The 23,995-nt window shown below is 44.7% G+C and overlaps 2 protein-coding genes across 2 annotated transcripts in view; one reads left to right on the forward strand and one right to left on the reverse strand.

The window, feature by feature from the left end:
* SUMO1 (small ubiquitin like modifier 1) overlaps positions 1-3,690 on the reverse strand; it is a 32,410-nt gene extending 28,720 nt beyond the window's left edge. The window contains exon 1 of the mRNA XM_004033062.5: positions 3,520-3,690. Coding sequence (XP_004033110.1) covers positions 3,520-3,531 — 12 coding nt within the window. The 5' untranslated portion in view covers positions 3,532-3,690. The remainder of the gene's footprint in view (positions 1-3,519) is intronic.
* Positions 3,691-3,787: 97 nt separating this feature from the next.
* Positions 3,788-5,231, forward strand: LOC101147067 (short transmembrane mitochondrial protein 1-like). Its single transcript, XM_055379411.2, has one exon. It carries the CDS (start codon positions 4,648-4,650, stop codon positions 4,789-4,791), a length of 144 nt encoding a protein of 47 aa, XP_055235386.1. The 5' UTR covers positions 3,788-4,647; the 3' UTR covers positions 4,792-5,231.
* Positions 5,232-23,995: the final 18,764 nt, after the last annotated feature.

Raw genomic sequence — 23,995 nt, forward strand, 5'->3', positions numbered from 1 at the left:
GGAATGCAGTGGCATGATCTCGGCTCACTGCAACCTCCACCTCCCAAGCTCAAGCGATCCTCTCGCCTCAGACTCCCAAGTAGCTGGGATTACAGGCATGAGCCACCAGGCCCAGCTAATTTTTGTATTTTTAGTAAAGACGTGCTTTCCTCATGTTGGCCAAGCTAGTCTCAAAGTCCTGGCCTCAAGTGATCCCAAAGTGGTGGGATTACAGGCATAAGCCACCCTACTCAGCCATTAAGAAGTGTTTCACTCAAATTCCAAAAACAATCATCTTTTCATTAATCAATGGAGGACCCAGCAATTGAAGTCTTGTGTGTATTTAATGTCCACCGATTTTAACCTTGTTATTACTCAATTTCACTATTTTAACACCAGACAATAACCTTCTGAGAGCTGCCTCAGAAAACACATCACTCTAAAATAACTTGATTCAAATTAAGGTTGTCATCTTAGGACAGTGGTTTAGTCTCATGCTGATATTAAACAGTACAGGATTTGGAGATTCTTGTTCTCACTTATAAACCTCTTAAGATTAAGGGTTCAGCTTTATAACTCTTTTAAGTCTTTAGCACTCAACACTGAACTTGTACTGGGTCTTCTTTGTTTTGAGTCAGGGTCTCTATCGCCCAGGCTGAAGTACAGTGGCATGATCTTGGCTCGCTGCAACCTCGACCTCGCAGGCTCAGGTGATCCTCCCATATCAACCTCCTGAGTAGCTGGGACTACAGGTACAGGCCATCATGCCTGGCTAATTTTACTTTTTGTAGAGACGACGTCTCTCTATATTGCCCAGGCTGGTCTCAAACTGGGCTCAAGCAATCCTCCCCCACTTAGGCCTCCCAAAGTGCTAGGATTACAGGTGTGAGGCGCTGCACCCGGCCAATGTACTGAGTCTTTTTTTTTTTTTTAAACGGAGTCTCACTCTGTCGCCCAGGCTGGAGTGCAGTGGAGTGATCTCCAGTTACTGCAAACCCCGCCTCCCGGGTTTAAGCAGTTCTCCTGCCTCAGCCTCCTGAGTAGCTGGGATTACAGGTGCGCACCACCATGCCTGGCTATTTTTTGTATTTTTAGGTAGAGACGGGGTTTCACCATGTTAGTCAGGCTGGTCTCGAACTCCTGACCTCGTGATCCACCCAACTTGACCTCCCAAAGTGCTGGGATTACAGGCATGAGCCATCGCACCCGGCGAGTCCTAATGATGTTGGTCAATCAGCCTACAGCAACAGTTCTCAAACTTTTTGTTCTCAGGAATCTTACACTTAAATTTATTTAGAATCCCATAAAGCTTTTGTTAGGTTGGTTACATCTATTGATGTTTACAGTATTAAACACTGAAAACTGAGAAATGTCTTAAATATTAATTCATTTTAAAATACCAACAAACCTGTTATATGTTAACAAATATATATTTTTATTAAAAATATTTTTCAAAACAAAATTAATGAAAGAGTGGGACTGTTACACATTTTTGCAAATCTCTTTAATGTCTGGCTTAATAAAAACAGCTGGATTTTCACATCTGCTTCCACATTTAATTTGTTTTATCACAAGTCATGTTAGTTTCTAGAAATGTCCATTGAACACTCATGAAAGAATGACACTGAAAAAGACAAATAATGTCCTAGTATGAACATGAAATAAAAGAATCTATTTGTATCCTAGGTCCTTCATTTCTTTATGTCTCTCTTAAATAACCTGACTTCAAAATGGAGCAATAAATTCTACATTTTATAATTATTTATGTTGCTCTTCCATCAGTCTACAATAAATTGCAAAATGCTTCCTAGACGCTTCTGAGAAACAAAATAAAAGGCTGACGAAACTAAGCATTTACGCCTATACTTTTCTTCCTAGTAACCAAGTAAACAACTACCTAGGGAAACACTTATAATGCCCACTTGGGAATTAATCTAGATTATTAGTAAGTAGATCCATCCAAAATTCATCTAGATTATGGTTAAGCTTTAAAATGTTTAGTGTACATTTTGTACAATAGTACCAATCTGCAAAAACCTCACTTGCTCTCACGAAATGGTACAAAACTGGGTTAAAAGCCAAGGGAATAGGTGTGTTAAATTTAAAAGTTCAAGTACATCGTGGAGTTGAATGAAAAATAGTTTTCTGAATAACTACCATTAAATGAGTAAAAGTCCAAAAATAATGTAAAAAGTCAAAGTCGGCTGGGCGCGGTGGCTCACGCCCGTAATCCCAGCACTTTGGGAGGCCGAGGCGGGCAGATCACGAGGTCAGGAGATCGAGACCAGCCTGGCCAATATGGTGAAACCCCGTCTCTACTAAAAATACAAAACTTAGCTAGGTGTGGTGGTGAGTGCCTGGTGGTGAGTGCCTGTAATCCCAGCTACTCGGGAGGCTGAGGCCCGAAAATTGCTTGAACCCAGGAGGTGGGAGGGTGCAGTGAGTGGAGATCGCACCACTGCACTCCAGCCTGGCGACACAGCGACACTCCGTCTCAAAAAAAAAAAAAAAAAGTCAAAGTCGTCTGAGCAAACAAAAGACCAGACAAAAACTTTATGAATTAAAAACTAGCCATAAAGTTGTTTAATTAGAACAGGATGAGGAAGAAAAGGGGAAATCGATCACTCCTGATTAAGTGCAAATCCCAAGTAAATTATTGATACTAACAGTGAGCTGGAGCACTTTGCCTTACCAGGCAACTTTCTGCAAATATTCTGCAACTACTCTACATACACAAAGTTTTCCTATGCTTTTCCTCAAAAATATGAGACTTCTTCAGGTTAATGCCCAGGTGAGATGCTTTTTGTTGCTCTAGCAGTTTAGTTCTATTTTCTTTCTTGGTTATTATGAATGCTCTCTTACAACTGGAGAGCTAGGATGAACCAATCCCGAGTAAGAAACGGGAAAGTACAGTAAAGAGGCGACAGCTCTGCACCCCCACACGGAAAAAGACTCAGAGGAGAGCAGCGGCATCCTTGCCCCAGCTCCAATCCGAACGGAGGCAGGATTCCCAACAACATCGGACGTCTCCCTCCCTCGCCGCCCCACGCCCTCCCGACGAAGAAGCAAAAAGTGGAGAGTCCAGCCGCTTCTCAGGGCCACGGAGCCTCCCAGTCAGGGATTCTCTCCCGTTACATAACTGAGGCCTAGGGCCCTGCTTCTGCGATCAGTCCTCTGGAGGGAGACGGACGGGTTCTCCAGAGACCCTCTCAGGGAGGTGGAAGCGGGGCTCTGCACCCAGTCGACCCGGGAGAAAGAAGTGGGACGACATGAGGGAGGCCGCCACCAGAGGCGGTGGGGTACAGGGGGTGATGAGCGAGCCCGGAGAGGGGCGGGCGGCTCCGGGAGCCCCGCAGCAGGCCCCGGCACCTCCGGCCGTAGTCGGCTCCTCTCCCTCGCCTGCCTAGTTCCCACCGGCCGCCCCCTCCCCCATTCCGCGCTCCCCTCCCCCGCGCCTCCATCCCCGACCCCAGCCTAGCGGCAGGCAGACCTGCAGGGAAGGCCCTGGCCACCGCCGTTGGATGGCTCCCAGCCCGGTACCTGGTCAGACATGATGACGGTGGCTTCACCCGGGGGTCTCCGCACAGCAGCGGCCTCGGGTAAGCAGAACCTCGCTCCGGGGTTTACAAATCCTTCTCCCTTCCCCACAGCACAACACCGCGGCTGCAGTAACTTCCGCTACGCCTCGCGTCACTTCCGCTTCGCGCAGGGAGGAGGGAGAGAGAGAAGAGAGGAAAGACAAGGCGGGAAATGGGTGGGGGAGCAGCCAAGGGGAGGGGCAGGCTGTGGAGCTGCTTTGCCGGTGGTCGCGCGGGTGAACGGCAGTTTTGTCAGCTCCTTCAAGGACCAGGTCCTACGCATCAGTACTAGGGCCATCCCCCAGGAGCAAAGGTCCTGGCTCCATGTCTCAATGTTTGGAGCCACTCTCACAACCTAGATTGCTCTCTCCCTTACACCTTGCGCGTCTCTGACGACTGAGCCGAGATACTTCTTTTGTCTCCTCCCAGCCTTGCTCATCAACCCCCCACCCCCAAATATGTTTATTTGAATGCCAGTACTTCTAGCTCTAGAACCAACATTTTCGGTTAACCAGCACCCTTGCCAAACACATGACCGTGATTTAAAACAACAAGAAAGCAACGACCCAACACAATCTTGACGGCTACTGATGCTAAAGACCGCTGCTGAAAGTTCTAAATGGGGAGTGAGTAATTCCAACCCTTGAATTGGTTGCTTTGAGTTAAGGTTAAAGAATGATTCTTCTTGGCAGGGCGCTGTGGCTCACGCCTGTAATCCCAGCACTTTGGGAGGCCGAGGCGGGCGGATCACCCGAGATCAGGAGTTCGAGACCAGCCTGGCCAACACGGTGAAACCACGTCTGTACTAAAAATAACAAAAATTAGCTGGGCGTGGTGGCTGGCGCCTATAATCCCAGCTACCAGGGAGGCTGAGGCTGGAGAATCGCTTGAACCCAGGAGGCGGAGGTTGCAGTGAGCCGAGATCCGCGCCTTGCACTGCAGCCTGGGCGACAAGAGCGAAACTCTCTCTCAAAAAAAAAAGGTTGGCGGGGGGGGCGATTACGCTCCCCTCGCATGGGGAAGCAGGCTCTGACCGGCCTGCAGAGCTGCAGCAGCCCTTTGCGCCCTCCTCGCCCTCCGCACCAACATCATGCTCCAATTCCTGCTTGGATTTACATTGGGCAACGTGGTTGGAATGTATCTGGCTCAGAACTATGACATACCAAACCTGGCTAAAAAACTTGAAGAAATTAAAAAGGACTTGGATGCCAAGAAGGAACACCCTACTTCATGAGAATGCCTCCAGCATTGCCTTCGGGATACACTGATTCTACTGCTCTTGAGGGCCTCCTTTACCATCTGAACCAAAAGCTTTTGTTTTCATCTCCAGCCTCTGGGATCCTCTTTGCTAGACCCTGTGTTTTTGGCTTTAGAGCAAGCAAAATGGGGCCTCAATTTGAGAACTACCCTACATTTCCAACATACTCACCTCTTCCCATATTCCCTTTCCAACTGCATGGGAGGTTCTAAGACGAATTGTGGTGCTAGATTAGTAAACATGACTTTTAATGGAAAAAAAAAAAAGAATGATTCTTCTTAGATTTCTTCTGTAAAACACAATGGCCCTACTGGCATACACAGTGGCCCTACGGGCATACTCATGGAGGATAAGAATATAAACACATAGAATTGAGAATCCTGAAATAAATCAATAACCCTCACATTTACATCAACAAAAACACCAAGACAAATCAATGGTGAAAGAACAGTCTTTTCAACAGTTGATACTACCACTGCTGGACATCCACATGCAAAAGAATGACTTTGTTTTGTTTTTTGTTTGTTGTTTGTTGTTTTGTTTTTTTGGTCACCATCTCAAAAAAAAAAAAAAAAAACACACACACACAAGGAGGCCGGGCACCGTGGCTCACACCTGTAATCCCAGCACTTTGGGAGGCCCAGGTGGGCAGATCTCTTGAACCCAGGAGTTCAAGACCAGCCTGGGCAACATGTTGCAGTGTGCCAAGATCATCCCACTCCACTCCAGCCTGGGCAACAGAGTGAGACCTTGTCTCAAAAAAAAAAAAAAACAATCAGGCGCGGTGCTTCACACCTGTAATCCCAGCTCTTTGGGAGGCCAAGACGGGCAGATCACTTGAGATCAGGAGTTGGAGACCAGGCTGGCCAATATGGTGAAACCCCATCTCTACTAAAAATGCAAAAGCTAGCCAGGCTTGGTGGCTCAGGCCTGTAATCCCAGTTACTCGGGAGACTGAGGCAGGAGAATCGCTTGAACCTGGGAAGCGGAGGAGGCTGCAGTGAGCTGAGATCATGCCATTGCACTCCAGCTTGATACTGGGTGACAGAGCGAGACTCAGTCTCAAAAAAAAAAAAAAAAACAAGGAGATACCACTTTATACCCACTAGAAGGGCTATGTTCAAAAAGACAGAAAATAACAAGTGTTGACAAGGCTATGGAGAAATTAGAACCCTTATACCCTGTTAGTAGGAATATAAAATGCTTTAGGCTAGGCATGGTGGCACTGGCCTATAGTCCTAGCTACTTGGGAGGTTGAGGCAGAAGGATCCCTTGAGGCCAGGAGGTGGAAGCCTCAGTGTGCTATGCTGTGATCAAGCCTGTGAGCCAATGCACTATATAGCCTGGACAACACAGCAAGACCCTGTCTCAAAAAAAAAAGTTTTGAAAAACTGTCTGTCAGTTCCCAAAATTGTAAAACATAAAGTCACCATAAGACCCAGAAATTTCACTCCTAGGTATATACCCAAGAGAATTGAAAACATATATCTATTCCAGACTCAGTGGCACATGCCTATAATCCCAGCACTTTGGGAGGCCAAGGCAGGAGGATACCTTAAAGCCAAGAGTTCAAGATTACAGTGAGCTATGATTGCATTCTAGCCTGGGCAGCGTAGTGAGACCCTGTGATATGGTTTGGCTCTGTGTCCCCACTCAAATCTCATGTCCAGTTGTTATTCCCAGTGTTGGGGGAGGGACTTGGGAGGTGAGTGAATAATGGGGACAGATTTTCCCCTTGCTGTTCTCAATATAGTGAGTGACTTCTCAAGAGATCTGGTTGCTTAAAAGTGCGTAGTACTTTCCGCTTCACACTCTTTTTCTCCTGCTCTCATGTGAAGAAGGTGATAGCTTCCCCTTTGCCTTGGTCCATGATTGTAAGTTTCCTGAGGCCTTCCAGTCATGCTTCCGGTTAGGCCTGCAGAACTATGAGTCAATTAAACCTCTGTTCTTCATGAATTACCCAGTCTAAGGCAGCTCTTTACAGCAATGTGAGAACAGACTAATACATTCTGTTTCTAAAAATAAAAATAAAACATATAACAAAAACATGTACACTAATGTTCAAAGCAACGTTAGTGAGCTACTGCTCCAGCCTCCTACTAGGGCTGAAGGATTAGGGAGAAAATGGAAAGTGACTGCTGATGGGTACAGAGTTCCTTTTGGAAGTGATGAAAATGCTCTAAAATTGATTGGTGATGGTTGCACAGCTATATGAATATACTAAAAATTATATATTTTAAAGAGGTGAGCAGTATAAGCTAATTATCTCAGTAAAACCATTATATTAAAAAAAATACAATGGCCTTGAAAAGAGCTGCTAGTAATAGGTGAAGAGGATTATTAAGGGAGCCTACATCCAAGCAAGTTAGTCAGGAAAAGCTTCCAAAATAAATACATAAATAACATCTAAATTGAAGGTCAGAGAGTAAGCTGAAATAAGCTAGAGCAGCAGTAGTTCTTTTTTTTTTTTTTTTGAGACAGATTCTCGCTCTGTCGCCCAGGCTGGAGTGCAGTGGTGCAATCTCGGCTCACTGCAACCTCCACCTCCCAAGTTCAAGCAATTCTCTGCCTCAGCCTCCCTGAGTAGCTGGGACTACAGGCGCGTGCCACCACACCTGGCTAATTATTTTTTTTGTATTTTTAGTAAAGGCGGGGTTTCACCATGTTGGCCAGGCTGGTCTTGAACTCCTGACCTCGTGATCCACCCGCCTCGGCCTCCCAAAGTCCTGGGATTACAGGCTTGAGCCACCACGCCCGGCCCATATAATTCTTAATCTGTATTATAGTTTTTCAGTCCTACAATTTCTATTGGTCTTTTTCAAATTTGCTATGTCCTTGTTAATAATTCAAATTCTCAGTTGACATTCTCTATCTACCTTAACAATAATTAACATGGTTATTTTAGATCCTGTTTCTGATCATTCTAGAGCCCCTGGAGGCACTTGCTTTTTTTGATTCTCATTCACATTATCTCCTCATTATCTTTGATTACGTGCTGGGCACTGTATTTGAAACTTTGCTGAAATAATCTGTAGTAACAATATTTTCTTCCTTCAGAGAGGAGTTTTGTCCTAGGGCACTAGGAACCCAGAGTCACCTTAATCCAATTTTAGGGACTGAGATTTTCTACCTGCCAGAATTCTCAAAGCTGGGCTTCAATTCATGCCAGTTCTGTTTCATTCTTAGTCTCAAGAGTCTACCCTTAGATGTCCCATTCCAAATCTTGGGGCGTTCTACACATGATATACTCAACTGTTTTTCCTTCTAAATAGACTTTGGTTTCAGAGCAGTTTTAGGTTCACAACAAAATTTAGCAGGAAGTACAGTGCCCATATCACACATGCATCCCACACTATCAATGTCCCACACCAGAATAATATAAATTATTACAATTGATAAACCTATGTTGATGCATCATTATCACCCAAAGTTCACTCTTGGTGTTAGACATTCTATGGGTATTATTTTTTAATTTTTTTTTTTTTGAGATGGAGTCTCGCTCTGTTGCCCAGGCTGGAGTGCAGTGGCACAATGTCGGCTCACTGCAACCTCTGCCTCCTGGGTTCAAGCAATTCTCCTGCCTCAGCCTCCTGAGTAGCTGGGATTACAGGTGCCCCCCACCATGCCTGGCTAACTTTTGTATTTTTAGTAGAGATAGGGTTTTACCATTTTGGCCAGGCTGGTCTTGAACTCCTGGCCTCAAGTGATTCGCCTGCCTCGGCCTCCCAAAGTGCTGGGATTACAGGTGTGAGCAACCACACCAGGCCGTTACTTATTTTTTTGAGATAAGTAAAAAATGGCTCTGTCGCCCAGGCTGCAGTGCATTGCAATCACAGTTCACTGCAACCTCTGCCTCCTGGCTGGGCTCAAGACATCCTCCCACATCAGCCTACCAAGTAGCTGGGATGACAGGCGCTTGCCATCACGACCAGCTAATTTTGGTATATTTGTAGCGACGGGGTTTCATCATGTTTCCCAGGCTGGTCTCAAATCCCTGTGCTGAAGCAATCCACCCACCTCAGCCTCCCAAAGTGTTGGAATTACAGGTGTGAGCCACTGCACCCAGCTTCCATATGAACTTTAGAATTGATATGTTGATATGCACAAAATTACATGGTGTGATTTTGATTGGGATTGCACTGAATCTATATATCAAGTTGGGAAGAACTGACATCTAACTAACAACATTGAGCCTTCTTATCCATAATATAGAAATCCTTCATTTATTTAGCTCTTTACTGATTTTTTTCATCAGAGTTTTGTAGGTTTCTTCATACAGATTTTAACATATTTTGTTAGACTTATACCTAAATATTTCATTGGGGTTGATGCTAATGTAAATGGTGTTTTTTTGTTGTTTCTTGTTTTTTTGTTTGTTTGTTTGTTTGTTTGTTTTTGAGATAGAGTCTCACTCTGTCTCCCAGGCTGGAGTGCAGTGGCGCAATCTCAGCTCACTGCAACCTCCGTCTCCCAGGTTCAAGCAATTCTCCTGCCTCAGCCTCCCGAGCAGCTGGGATCACAGATGTGCACCTCCACACCCGGCTAATTTTTTGTATTTTTAGTAGAGACGGGGTTTCACCATGTTGGCCAGCCTAGTCTCGAACTCCTGACCTCAGGTGATCTGCCCGCCTCGGTCTCCCAAAGTGCTGAGATTACAGGCATGACCCACTGCACCCAGCCGTAAATGGTATGTTTTTAATTTCAAATTTCACTTGTTCATTGCTGGGCTGGAGCTAGTTTTTAACTTGTATCCCTGAACTGACAAAATGTTGAAAGCACTGCTCAGCCTTCCAGCCACTTCTACTATAGTTGGCAAATACCAAATGGGGAAATGACAACAGATCTTGAACTCAATCCTCTAGATTCTTCCACTTTCCAAGATCTTGGTCTTCTTCACTACCTTCATAATGCTTAGATTACTTCAAGCAAATTTTTAGGAAATATTTTATTCAGCTTTTCTAGTTGTCCTCAGTAATAGGGCTGGTCTTAGCTACCTGGTCCCCTTACTAAAGGTGGAAGTCCATAACCTTAAAAATTAAAGTTCACTTTAGATCTTTTTAAAGATTGTTTTTAAAACAATTTCTCAGAATCCTTTAAATTAATGCTTCTCAAATTTTTTTATTCTTGGACCCCACGAATCAGAATTGCCTGGGTTCTGTATTTGAAAAGCCAGACTTCAGGCCCAACGCTAGACCTATTGATTCAAAATCTCTCTGGGCAGGGGCCAGAAATTCCCAAATTTCCAAGCTCTCTGTATTATATTTATTATAGCGATTTGAGCATCATTGATTTCATAAAGGGTTTTTTGTTTGTTTGTTTGGTTGGTTGGTTGGTTGGTTGGTTGGTTGGTTTTTAGATGGAGTCTCACTGTGTCGCCAGGCTGGAGTGCAGTGGCACGATATTAGCTCACTGCAACCTCCACCTCTCGGGTTCAAGTGATCCTCCTGCCTCAGTTCCCCTAGTAGCTGGGATTACAGGCACGTGCCACCATGCCCAGTTAATTTTTGTATTTTTAGTAGAGACGGGGTTTCACCATGTTGGCCAAGATGGTCTTGATCTCCTGACCTCGTGATCCCCCCACCTTGGCCTCCCAAAGTGCTGGGATTACAGGTGTGAGCCACCGTGCCTGGCCTCATGAAGTTTTTTTTTAATGGTGACACCTTGGGATAAATAAAAACTGTTGGCCAGGCATGGTGGCTCATGCCTGTAATCCCAGCACTTTGGGAGGCTGAGGCGAGCAGATAACGAGGTCAGGAGATCGAGACCATCTTGGCCAACATGGTGAAACCCCGTCTCTACTAAAAACACAAAAATTAGCTGGGCTTGGTGGCGTGCACCTGTAGTCCCACCTACTCAGGAGGCTGAGGCAGGAGAATCGCTTGAACCCGGGAGGTGGAGATTGCGGTGAGCCAAGATCGCGCCATTGCACTCCAGCCTGAGCAACAGGAGCAAAACTCTGGCTCAAAAAAAAAAGAAAAACTGTCACTTAAGAAGCACTATATTAAAGGAATGAATGTTAGCTTTTGCTATGGTACAAACACTGGTAATACTTCCTAAGAATAGACTGAATCTTCCTTGGTTCACTTGCTCAAAAACTGAAGGAGTTGTGGACTTGCTTTCTTCTTAAAAAGTGTAATCAGGGCACAGTGGCTCACACCTATAATCCCAGTACTTTGGAATGCTGAGGCAGATGGATCGCTTGGGCTCAGTAGTTCGAGACCAGCCTGGGCAACAAAGTGAGACCCTTTCTCTACAAAAAATGCAAAAATTAGCTAGGCATAGTGGCACAGGCCTGTGGTCCCAGCTGCTTGGGAGGCTGAGGTTGCAGGACTGCTTGAGCCTAGGAGGTAGAGGTTGCAGTGAGCCAAGATCGCACCACCGCATTCTAGCCTGGGTGACAAAGCAGGACTCTGTCTTGGGAAAAAAAAAAAAAAAACTTAAAAAAAGTGTAATCAAGTGTGAAAAGATAGCTGATTCTTACATTTTTTATTCTAATACTCATCCCCAAGAAAAGAAGGTCAGCATCTCTAATAATAGTATCTCTAAGAATTGCAAATTAAAATGAGATACAATGTTTACATATCTGTTTTGCAAAGATTAAAAGAATAAATAATGCCCAGTATCGTTGACGTGGTTTGGCTCTGTGTCCCCACCCAAATCTCATCTTGTAGCTCCCATAATTCTCACGTGTTGTGGGAGGGACCTGGTGGGAGATGACTAAATTATGGGGGTGAGTCTTGCCTGGGCTGTTCTCATGATAGTAAGTCTCATGAGATCTTATGGTATTATAAGGGGGACTTTCCCTGCACAAGCTCTCTTTGCCTGCCGCCATCCACATAAGATGTGGCTTCCTCCTCCTTGCCCTCCACCATGATTGTGAGGCCTCCCTAGCCATGTGGAACTATACGTCATTAAACCTCTTTCTTTGTAAATTGCCCAGTCTCGGGTATGTCTTTATCGGCAGCATGAAAACAAACTAATACAATCGTCAAGTTTTGAAAAATGGGCACTCTCAATCCAGAATGGTAGGAGTGTAAACAGTACAATTGTATTAAAGGGCAACTTGAAAACATCTGCCAAAATTTTATACATACAAACAAATTTTACACAAGACAATTTATCTTCTAAGAATTTATTATTCAGTAATACACAATTATTTATAAACATATATATTCAAGGATGTTCTTTTTAGCATTATTGATGATAGCTAATAAACTATATACAATTATGTGCCTATTAATGGCAATCAGATAATTATGCCTGTTAATGGGAATCAGATAAATCATGCTACATCCCTAGAATAGAATCCTGTGCAGAGATGGGGTTTCACCATGTTGGCCAGGCTGGTCTCAAACTCCTGACCTTATGATCCACCCACCTCAGCCTACCAAAGTGCTGGGATTACAGGCCTGAGCCACTGCACCCAGCTGTATTATTTCTGCTATTCATTTATTCGCTTAACAAATAATTGTTTAGCTCCTGCCATTAGCCAGGCACACTGGTCTAGGTACTGAGGAGAGTAGTGTTTTAGGGACAAGATAACTAGCTACTAACAAATAACCAAAAAATCACAATGTCTCCACAAAGTAAAGCTTTATTTGTCATTCACACCATAGTCTGACTTGGGTGTTCAGTAAGCATCTTTTATTTATTTATTTATTTATTTATTTATTTATTATTATTTTTTTTAACCCTCCTGGGTTCACACCATTCTCCTGCCTCAGCCTCCCAAGTAGCTGGGACTACAGGCACCCGCTACCGCGCCCGGCTAATTTTTTTGTATTTTTAGTAGAGGCGGGGTTTCACCATGTTGGCCAGGTGGGTCTCGAACTCCTCACCTCGTGATCCGCCCGCCTCGGCCTCCCAAAGTGCTGGGATTACAGACGTGAGCCACCACGCCTGGCCAGTAAGCATCCTTTAATATTCTGATTTAAGGAATCAAGTTGGTCTCCTACCAACTTGTGCTGGCACCATCTTCTCATGCAAGCATCTGCAAACATTTTTTGTAAAGGGACAGATAGCAAATGTTTTAGGCTTTTGTGTCACAACTATTCAATTCTGCTATTGAAGCATGAACACAGCCATAGACAATATGTAATTGAATGAGCATTATTGTGTTCCAGTAAAACTTTATTTACAAAACCAGAATATTAGCCGGACGTGGTGGCAGGCACCTGTAGTCCCAGCTACTCCAGAGGCTGAGACAGGAGACTCGCTTGAACCCGGGAGGCAGAGGTTACAGTGAGCCAAGATCACACCACTGCACTCCAGCCTGGGTGATAGAGCAAGACTCTGTCTCAAAAACAAACAAACAAACAAAAAAACAGATGGTGGGCTAAATTTGATGCATGGGCCATGATTTTCCAATCCCTGTTGCAGGATGTCCTCGGAGTCTTGAACTGATTCTCTTTGCATTCAAGAGGTCAAAAGAAAGCATGAGAAAAAAAGGAAGAAAGAAAAAGCATGAGGAAGGCCTAGAAATGGCCTGACTTCAACCCTCTCTCATTGGCCAGAATCCAAACACAATGTCACAACTAAGTGAGTCTTTCTTGCGACCCAATGAAAGGAAAAGAGAGACACAGTCTGCCCTTTTCCTTACCAAATATTGTTTCTTCTTCTTTTTTTTTTTTTTGGCAGAGTCTTGCTCTGTTGCCCAGGCTGGAGTGCAGTGGTGTGATCTCAGCTCACTGTAACTTCTGCCTCCTGGGTTCAAGTGATTCTCCTGCCTCAGCCTCCCGAGTAGATAGGACCACAGGCACCTGTCATCACAACTGGCTAATTTTGGTATTTTTAGTAGATACGGGTTTCACCATGTTGACCATGGTGACCAGCTTGGTCTCGAACGCCTGACCTCATGATCCGACCGCCTCAGCCTCCCAAAGTGCTGGGATTACAAGCATGAGCCACCACGCCCGGCCCCCTCAGATATGGCTTTCTATTATCTGGCTTTCTATTATCTGGTGACCTATGAACTAAAAAGACCATCTGCCCATATACACCCGTGATAATGCAACATAGACAGGAAAACTGGGAAAAAAAAGTCCTCATTCAGAACAAGGAAGAATTGAGGGCACATGGGTCACTGGACCACAGCAATTTTGAAATCCCACTGGGTAAGTATTGTGAAGGCCCTTTCACAATGGGTCAGCTCTACTGGTGGACTCTCAGAGTTCACATCGTGGGGATGTCCTCACTTCACGCAAGTTCCAACATTCTGTGCGAGGCAATTGTCTACATGGATGTTCTCCCTCTTGTCAAGTTCTGACACCATGGGTGGGCCTTCCCTTCACAGGACACCCTCTTCACACTAGTCAGGCTCTGACATTCCTCTCCAGGTGACACCATGTTGACACTTAGTCAGCTTGGCCCTAGCTAATGGCTTTGGAGCTAAATTGTTCAGAAAGGGAAAGAGAAAAAAGAAGAGAGAAAGGAATAAGGGGAAGAGAAAAAATAAAACTTTTCTTAATTTCTTACTATTAGGGCTAGAAGCAGTCAGCATTTCCTACTTTCAAGGCCCCCAACTTTTTTATTCTATTCCCTTTCATTTCTGCTTGCAAACCCAGGAATTCTTTTTTTTTTTTTTTGAGACGGCGTCTCACTCTGTCGCCCAGGCTGGAGTGCAGTGGCGCAGTCTCGCCTAACTGCAAGCTCCGCCCCCGGGTTCATGCCATTCTCCTGCCTCAGCTTCTTGAGTAGCTGGAACTGCAGGCACCTGCCACCACACCCGGCTAATTTTTTTATTTTTAGTAGAGACGGGTTTCACCGTGTTAGCCAGGATGGTCTCGATCTCCTGACCTCGTGATCCACCCACCTCAGCCTCTCAAAGTGCTGGGATTACAGGCTTGAACCACTGCGCCCGGCCCAGGAATTCTTTCTTGATCTCATCTCTTTCATGTAATATCTTGCCAAACATTGCTAAAAATAATCACTATTAAGTTTCTACCTTCTATTTCCTTCCTCCAGGATGGATGACTCAGTAGACACATGGCCTGCTGCTCAAGTAACCTCAGGCAACAATTTTGTGAAATGTACTGCCACTCTATCACATGGCTTAGCATCTTTTCAGCCACTGACATCAAGTTCATTGCAGCCCACCACTCACCTGCTGTCTCAATGATATATATAGCTAAGGTGTGGCTTTTTTACAATAGAATTTTACTGCAAGCCAATACTCTTAAAACTGAGAGAGGAAACCCCAAGTGCCACGAAAAACAGCCAGTTATGTGAGGAGGCTGGAAGAGGTGGTGTTTCATTTGCATAGGGCTTAGGGGATTGGTTTGACCAGGCATGTTATTTACAAAGCCCGAGTAAAAACTGACCCTTCCAGCATAGCCTTTTAATATGCAAATGCAGGGCACCAAGATGTTTTACACATGTGGGGCTATGTGGGGGAGGCCATGTTGCCAGGCACATGTGGGGGCAAGGGCAAGAGGACAGAGGTGGGAATTACCCTGTGGACCCAGTTTTAATGGCCTACATTTGCATATTAAAGGTTGCCGGCGGGTTCTAAGAGCCAGAGCTTTTCTGCTAAACAGACATTTCTGGAGCTGCTTTAAAAGAGACAAAAAATTCCTAAAGACCCCTTTTCCTCTCTATCGGCCTAAAATAATTTTTTAATAACTCCTATAACACTATTATTCTTCTTTTAAAAAAGAACAGGGCCGGGCGCGGTGGCTCCTGCCTGTAATCTCAGCACTTTGGGAGGCCGAGGCCAGCGGATCACTTGAGGTCAGGAATTCGAGACCAGCCTGGCCAATACAGCGAAATCCCGTCTCTACTAAAAATACAAAAAAATAGTCGGGCATGGTGGCATGCGCCTATAATCCCAGCTACTCAGGAGGCTGAGGTAGGAGAATCGCTTGAACCCGGGAGGCGGAGGTTGCAGTGAGTCAAGTTCACATCACTACCCTCCCGCTTGGGGGAGAGAGCAAGACTCCATCTCAAAAAAAAAATAAATAAATAAACAAGAAAAACAACAACCAATTTGTTGACAATTATGGTGAATCTGTGGTGTGGTAATCTGTGGTAGGTAGAATAATATCCCCCAAAAGATATCCATGTCCTAATGCCCAGAACCAATGAATATGTTACCTTATATGGCAAAGTGGACTTTGCAGATGGGATTAAATTAAGGATCTTGACATGGAGTGCTGAATTTTCTATGTAGGCCAAATGTTATCACAGGTTCTTATAAAAAGGAGGAAGAGCCAGGCGTGGTGGGTCATGCCTGTAATCCCAGCACTTTGAGAGGCCGAAGTGGGCAGATCACCTGAGGTCAGGAGTTTGAAACCAGCCTGGCCAACATGGAGAAACCCCGTCTCCACTAAAAATATAAAATTAGCTGGGTGTGGTAACGCATGCCTGTAATCCCAGCTACTCGGGAGGCTGAGGCAGGAGAATCGCTTGAACCCGGGAGGCGGAGGTTGCACTGAGCCGAGATCACCACCATTGCACTCCAGCCTGGGCAACAAGAGCGAAACTCCGTCTCAAAAAAAAAAAAAAAGGAGGAAGAAGCTGGACGCGATGGCTCACGCCTGTAATCCCAGCACTTTGGGAGGGCAATGTGGGCAGATCACGAGGTCAGGAGATTGAGACCATCCTGGCCAACATGGTGAAACCCCGTCTCTACTTAAAAAAAAAAAAAAAATTAACTGGATGTGGTGGCGCACACCTGTAGTCCCAGCTACTGGGGAGGCTGAGACAGGAAAATTGATTGAACCCAGGAGGCAGAGGTTGCAGTGAGCGGAGATCACACCATTGCACTCCAGCGTGGCGACAGAGTGAGACTCCATCTCAAAAAAAAAAAAAAAAGAAAGAGGAAAAGAAGGCAAGGCAGTCAGAGTCCAAGAAGGCGCTGTGACAAAGGAAGTAGGGCCATGAGCCAAGGAATGCAGGAAACTTCTCTTAGTCTGTTCAGGCTGCCATAACAAAACACCATAGACTGGACGGTTTAAACAACAGACGTTTATTTCTCACAGTTCTAGCAGCTGGGAAACCCAAGATCAAGGTGTTGACAGATTTGGTTCTTGGTGAGGACTTTCTCCTTGGCTTGCAAGCAACCGCCTTCTTGCTGTATCCTCACATGGTAGAGAAGAGCATGTGATCTCTTCCTCTTCTTATAAAGGCATTAATCCCATCTTGGGAATTCTACTCTCATGACCTCATCTAAACAAAATAGTCTCCCAAAAACCCTATCTCCAAATATGATCATATTGGGGATCAGGGTTTCAACATATGAATTTCAGGGAGTCTATAACATTCCAGAAGCTGGAAAAGCTGAGGAAATAGAGCCTGTCCTAGAGTCTCCCCACTCTAGATGCCCTGTTAACACATCTATTTTAGCTCATTGAGTCCCATGTCACACTTAATGACATCTAGAAGTGTAAGGTAATAAATTTGTGTTGTTTTAAGCTATTAAATTTGTGGTAATTTGTTATGGCAATAATAGGAATCTATTACACTTGTTACAGATGGTTAGACAGGCATGAGCAGGGTAGGAGAGGGCTCTCTTCTAGCCCACCAGAAATGTCAGACTTCACAATTATCACATTGCCTCTCTAAAAGTGATAAATTAGCAGCAGGTCCCAGGGAGAGGCCGTTTCCTGATGGTCTGCACCTGTTGTACTAAAGTGTTAATTGAATGCAGACACCAGAAAGAAGGAACTTCCCTGGCATGTGCATTAAGAGACAAAATGGTGGAGTATGCCCTTTGGGACACTCCACTGGAAAAGGGAAGAAAGCTTCAGATGGGGATGCATACAACTTCCTAAACACAGCGCATGTGCTCGCTTCCCAAACATAAAAAGGGCAGCATGCAGCCCACCCTAAAGGAAGAATCATGGAAAAGGGGTGCAAGACACCAGAAGTGGGGCAGCCTACAAAGTCCTAGGATCACAGCTAAAGGCAGCACTTGACCTTCACATGCCTGCTTGGATCTCTTCCAAGCATACTTTCCTGTTCTACAGCCTTTTTAAATAAACTTCAGCCCAGGCACAATGGATAACGCCTATAATCCCAGCACTTTGGGAGTCCGAAGTGGGTGGATCATGAGGTCAGGAGTTCACAACCAGCCTGGCCAACATGGTGAAACCATGTCTTTACTAAAAATACAAAAATTAGCTGGGCGTGGAGATGCACACCTGTAATCCCAGCTACTCAGGAGGCTGAAGCAGGAGAATTGCTTGAACCCGGGAGATACAAGTTGCAGTGAGCCGAGATCAGGCCACTGCACTCCAGCCTGGGCTACAGAGTGAGACTCTGTCTCAAACAAACAAACAAACAAACAAACAAACAAACTTCAACTCCTTCTCTAAAAGTTGCTGTGGTCTCTTTTTCTGCCTTACACCCTTCAGTCGAATTCTTTCTTTTGAGGAGGCAAGAATTGAGGTTGCTGCAGACCCATATGAATTTGCTGCCAGTAACTCAGATACCTTTTGCCAGTAACGCACTGTCCTTGCTTGTGAACATAAGTGTGTTTCTATCCAACCTGAAAAGTATACAGTGAGGCCAGGCTTGGTGGCTCACAGTTGTAATCCTAGAATTTTGGGAGGCCAAGCCAAGAGGATCGCTTGAGACCAAAAGTTCCAAACCAGCCTGGGCAACTGTATTAGCCCGTTTTCATGCTGCTGATAAAGACAAACCCAAGACCGGGAAGAAAAAGAGGTTTAACGCACATGTTCTCACACATAGGTGTGAATTGAACAATGAGAACACTTGGATACAGGGTGGGGAACATCACACACTGGGGCCTCTCCTGGGGTGGGGGGATGGGGGAGGGATAGGATGGAGATATACCTAATGTAAATGACAAGTTAATGGGTGCAGCACACCAACATGGCACATGTATACATATGTAACAAACCTGCATGTTGTGCACATGTACCCTAGAAAATAATAAAAAATAAATAAATAAATAAAAAGAGGTTTAATGGACTTACAGTTCCACATAGCTGGGGAGGTCTCACAAACAAGGCAGAAGGCAAGGAGGAGCAAGTCATGTCTTACATGTATGCCAGCAAGTAAAGAAAGAGCTTGTGCAGGGAAACTCCCCCTTAAAAACTCCCCCTTAAAAGACTTATTCACTATCATGAGAACAGCACCAGAAAGACCTGCCCCCCATGATTCAATTACCTCCCACTGAGTCCCTCCCACAGCACTTGGGAATTCAAGATGAGATTTGGGTGGGGACACAGCCAAACCATATCAGCAACATAGCAACATCCTGTCTCTATAAAAAATTTAAAAATTGCCAGACGTGGTGGCTCATGCCTGTAATCCCAGCACTTTGGGAGGCTGAGGCAGGTGGATCACCTGAGGTCAGTAGTTTGAAACCATCCTGCCCAACATGGCGAAACTCTGCCTCTACTAAAAATACAAAAAATTAGCCAGGCATGATGGGAGGTGCCTATAGTCTCAGCTACTCGGGAGGCTGAGGCAGGAGAATCGCTTGAACCTGAGAGGCAGAGGTTGCAGTGGGTCAAGATCATGCCACTGCACTCCAGCCTGTGTGACAAGAGTGAAACTCCGTCTCAAAACTAAATAAATAAATAAATAAAAATTAGCCAGGCATGCTGATGTGACCTGTAATTCCAGCTACTCCAGAGGCTGAGGTGAGAGTAGCACTTGAAACCGGAAGTGAGTTCAAGTGAGCTGTGATCATGCCATTGCACTATAGCTTGGGTGACAGAGTAAAACCTTGTCTCTTAAAAAAAAAAAAATATATATATATATATATACAATTACTAACATATACTCATTACTCATATCAATAATTGATACCATTTTTACAATATATAATTAACTTGTAGACATTGAGCTTTTCTTTCTTTTTTTTTTTTGAGACTGAGTCTCACTCTGTCGCCAGGCTGGAGTGCAGTGGGGCGATCTTGGCTTACTGCAACCTCTACATCCCAAGTTCAAGCAATTCTCCAGCCTCAGCCTCCCAAGTAGCTGGGATTACAGGGGCATGCCACCATGCCCAGCTTATTTTTGTATTTTTAGTAGAGACAGGGTTTTACCATGTTGGCCAGGATGGTCTCGATCTCTTGACCTTATGATCCGCCCTCCTCTGCCTCCCAAAGTGCTGGGATTACAGGCATGAGCCACTGCACCTGGCCCCTGAGCTTTTCTTTTTTAAAAAAATTCCTTTTTTTTCTTTTGAGACAGAGTCTTGCTCTGTCGCCAAGGCTAGAGTGTGGGTCTTTCCCTATGTCATCATGTACTGTATTGTACAATATTCATTCAATCAGATTATGAGTTAATCTAGGGGCACAACTCTTTTTTAAAATAAAGATGGGGTCTTGCTATGTTGCTCAGGCTGGTCTGAAACTCCTGGGGTCAAGCGATCCATCCACATGGGCCTCCCAAAGTGCTGGAATTACAGGCATGACCTACAGTGCCCAGCCTAGGGGCATAACTTTAGGATTAATTAATTATTTAATTTTTTAATTCTTTATTTTTTTTCAGACGGAGTTTCGCTCTTGTTGCCCAGGCTGGAGTGTAATGGGCAATCTCGGCTCACTGCTGATACCTCCTCTTCTCTTAGTCTCTTTATTTATTTATTTATTTATTTATTTTTGAGACGGAGTCTCGCTCTGTCGCCCAGGCTGGAGTGCAGTGGCACGATCTCGGCTCACTGCAAGCTCCGCCTCCTGGGTTTTACGCCATTCTCCTGCCTCAGCCTCCAGAGTAGCTGGGACTACAGGCACCTGCCACCACGCCCGGCTAATTTTTTTTGTATTTTTAGTAGAGACGGGGTTTCACCCTGTTAGCCAGGATGGTCTCGATCTCCTGACCTCGTGATCCGTCTGCCTCGGCCTCCCAAAGTGCTGGGATTACAGGCGTGAGCCACCGCACCTGGCCTATTTTTTCTTAGGTTTCTTAAGTATTCTTTCGTATTTTTCATGAGTCTATGACTCATTTGAAGTACTTCTTTTTTTTTGAAACAGGGTCTCACTCTGTTGCCCAGGCTGGAGTGCAGTGGCCTGATCACTGCTCACTGCAGCCTAACCTCCCAGCTGAGATCGTGTCACTGCACTCCAGCCTGGCGACAGAGTGAGACTCCATCTCCAAAAAAAAACAAAAAACAAAAATTAGCCAGGCATGGTGGCACGTGCCTGTAAACCCAGCTACTCAGGAGGCTGAGGCAGGAGAATTGCTTGAACCTGGGAAGCAGAGATTGCAGTGAACCGAGATCAAGCCATTGCACTTCAGCCTGGGGCAACAGAACAATACTCTGTCGCAAAATAAAGAAAGTCTTTATGTTTGTTTATGAACAAATCATTTTGCTGGATATACAATTCTAAGTTGAGTTACTCTTTTTTCTAACACTTTGAAGATATTCTTCCACTATTCTCTAAACACTATTATTGCTGTTAAGATCTCCCTTAGTCTAATTGTTTTACTTTGTACGTTGCAGGTCATCTGACTTTTCTCTCTGGCTGAATTTAAGATTTCTCTCTTTTTGATATCTTGTGGTTCTGACATAACCATTCTGTGATTATGATATTCTACACCATACTTAGGTATGAACTTTCCCTCTGAATTGTTTCCTGTATCTGTGAATTCGTGTCCCAGGTTTAAGTGATCCTCCCAAGTAGCTGGGACTAAGGTGCATACCACCACACCGGCTAATTTTTAAAATTTTTTGTGAAGACAGAGTCTCACTATGTTGCCCAGGCTGGTCTTGAACTGAGCTCAAGCAAGCCTCCTGCCTCAGCCTCCCAAAGTGATGGGATTGCAGGTATGAGCCACTGTGCCTGGCTGAAGTACTTTCTTTATGTTTATCTGCAGAGTACTAATTCTCTTTTTTGTCCATGTTTTAACTTGTTTTCTAGCAAATCTGTCAAGTTTTTATTTCAATGTTATATGTTTTATTCTAGAAGTGCAATATGATTCTTTTTCAAATGTGCCAAATCATTTTAATACTTACATCTTGCTCTTTTTCCTGATTTCACGTTTTTTATTTAAACATTTCAGATTAAGCAATGTAAAATCTATATATGATAAATTTAACATCAGAAGCTTTTGAAGAGGACCTACTGTGTTTTTTGTTCTGAATCTGTTCTTTGTTTTTGTTTATTTGTTAATTTTTTAATGTAAGCTGATATTTGGGTTTCAATTTGTGTCAAATTTGAGGAAGGTGGTCAGTATTTTAAAGAGCTTGCTCACCACAAAACAAAAATGAGGCCGGGCGCGGTGACTCACGCCTGTAATCCTAGCACTTTGGGGGGCCAAGGCGGGTGGATCACGAGGTCAGGAGATCGAGACCATCCTGGCTAACATGGTGAAGCCCCATCTCTACTAAAAACACAAAAAATTAGCCAGGCGTGGTGGCTGGCACCTGTGGTCCCAGCTACTCAGGAGGCTGAGGCAGGAGAATAGCACGAACCTGGGAGGCGGAGTTTGCAGTGAGCCGAGATCGCACCACTGCACTCCAGCCTGGGCGACAGAGCGAGACTCCGTCCCAAAAAAAAAAAAAAATGAATAAACAAAATATGTATTTAAAGGAAACTACCCACAAAGTAACCAAGGTTACCAAGTTAACAGCTAGTCAGTTAATAAAGGAAAAATAGCAATTTTCTCATGTGATTATTTTATCTATAAAGCCCCTCCCATATCTTCAGTTATTCGCTTTATAAAAACAGTTGTTTTTATCTAGGAATCAGTAATTTACAGGAAAGCCCAAGGTTTTATTTAATTTGAGATATTAAAACTAGAGCCTTCTTTTGTTTCTGTTTTCTCAGGGTGCAAAGTGGGGTGTATGTGTGTTTCCCAAGTGTAGACCGTGTATGCTTACCCTTGGTGGAAGTATGCAGTGTCTATTTTGTTCTACATTTCTTTTTTTTTGGAGACGGAGTTTCACTCTGGTTGCCCAGGCTGGGGTACAATGGTACGATCTCGGCTCACTGCAACCTCCACCTCCCAGGTTCAAGCGATTCTCCTGCCTCAGCCTCCCAAATAGCTGGGATTACGGCATGCACCACCAGGCCCGGCTAATTTTTGTATTTTTAGTAGAGACAGGGTTTCACCATGTTGCCCAGGCTGGTCTCGAACCCCTGATCTCAGGTGATCCACCCACCTTGGCCTCCCAGACTGCTGGGATTACAGGCTTGAGCCACCGTGCCTGGCCCTTTCTTTTTTTTTTTTTTTTTTGAGACAGAGCCTTGCTCTGTCACCCAGGCTGGAGTGCAGTGGTGTGATCTCGGCTCACTGCAACCTCTGCCTCATGGATTCAAGCAATTCTTGTGCCTCAGCCTGCCAAATAGCTGGGATTACAGGCAAGTGCCACCATACCTGGCTAATTTTTGTATTTTTAGTAGAGACAGGGTTTCACCATGGTGCCCAGGCTGGTCTCAAACTCCTAGCCTCAAGTGATCTGCCTGCCTCAGCCTCCCAAAGTGCTGAGATTACGGGCATGAGCCATCACATTGGGCCTAGTTTCTTATAATTGTTTAATATGCATAGATTTTGTTTTTCAAAAAATTATAAGTTCCCTAAGAGCAAGTAATCTTGAAGTTGGAGCAGAGATGGTGATGTCAAAAATAGAGGCTAATTATTAGTCTGCTCAGGACCATACCATGATACGGTCGAGGGTCTGGACCTTAGCTTTACAAGCCAAGAAACTAAATTTTTATCATTAACCCAGATTGATTAGTTCAGAGGAAATGGCTCATTTTGTGCAGGCTCACAAGACACCGATGAATGGGTATCACTATATTTTAGCTGGTCAGGCAGAAATGAGACTTTCTTGAGCTGCTTTACCACACAACTCACCAGACAGCCTCTATGTTTTCTGGGTAGACTAGCCTCCACATTTTTATGTTCAAACGTTCAGGAAACAGGGTCTTGCTCTTTCACTCAGCCTGGAGTGCAGTGGGGTGATCATAGCTCATTGCAGCCTCGACCTCCCTGGTCAGCCTCCCAAATAGCTGGGACTACAGGCACATGCCACCTTGCCCACCTAATTTTTTTATTTTATTTTATTTTTTTTGAGATGGAGTTTCCCTGTTGTTGACCAGGCTGGAGTGCAATGGTGAGATCTCAGCTCACTGCAACCTCCGCCTCCTGGGTTCAAGCAATTCTCCTGCCTCAGTATCCCTAGTAGCTGGGATTATAGGCGGATGCCAAGACGCCCAGCTAATTTTTGTATTTTTAGTAGAGACGGGGTTTCACCATGTTG

The sequence above is a fragment of the Gorilla gorilla genome, chromosome 11 (assembly GCF_029281585.2).
Source record: "Gorilla gorilla gorilla isolate KB3781 chromosome 11, NHGRI_mGorGor1-v2.1_pri, whole genome shotgun sequence".
In the NCBI taxonomy this organism is placed as follows: Eukaryota; Metazoa; Chordata; class Mammalia; order Primates; family Hominidae; genus Gorilla; species Gorilla gorilla.

Coding starts and splice junctions, on each gene's coding strand:
- LOC101147067 (XM_055379411.2), top strand. CDS start 4,648: ATGCTCCAATTCCTGCTTGGATTTACATTGGGCAACGTGGTTGGAATG.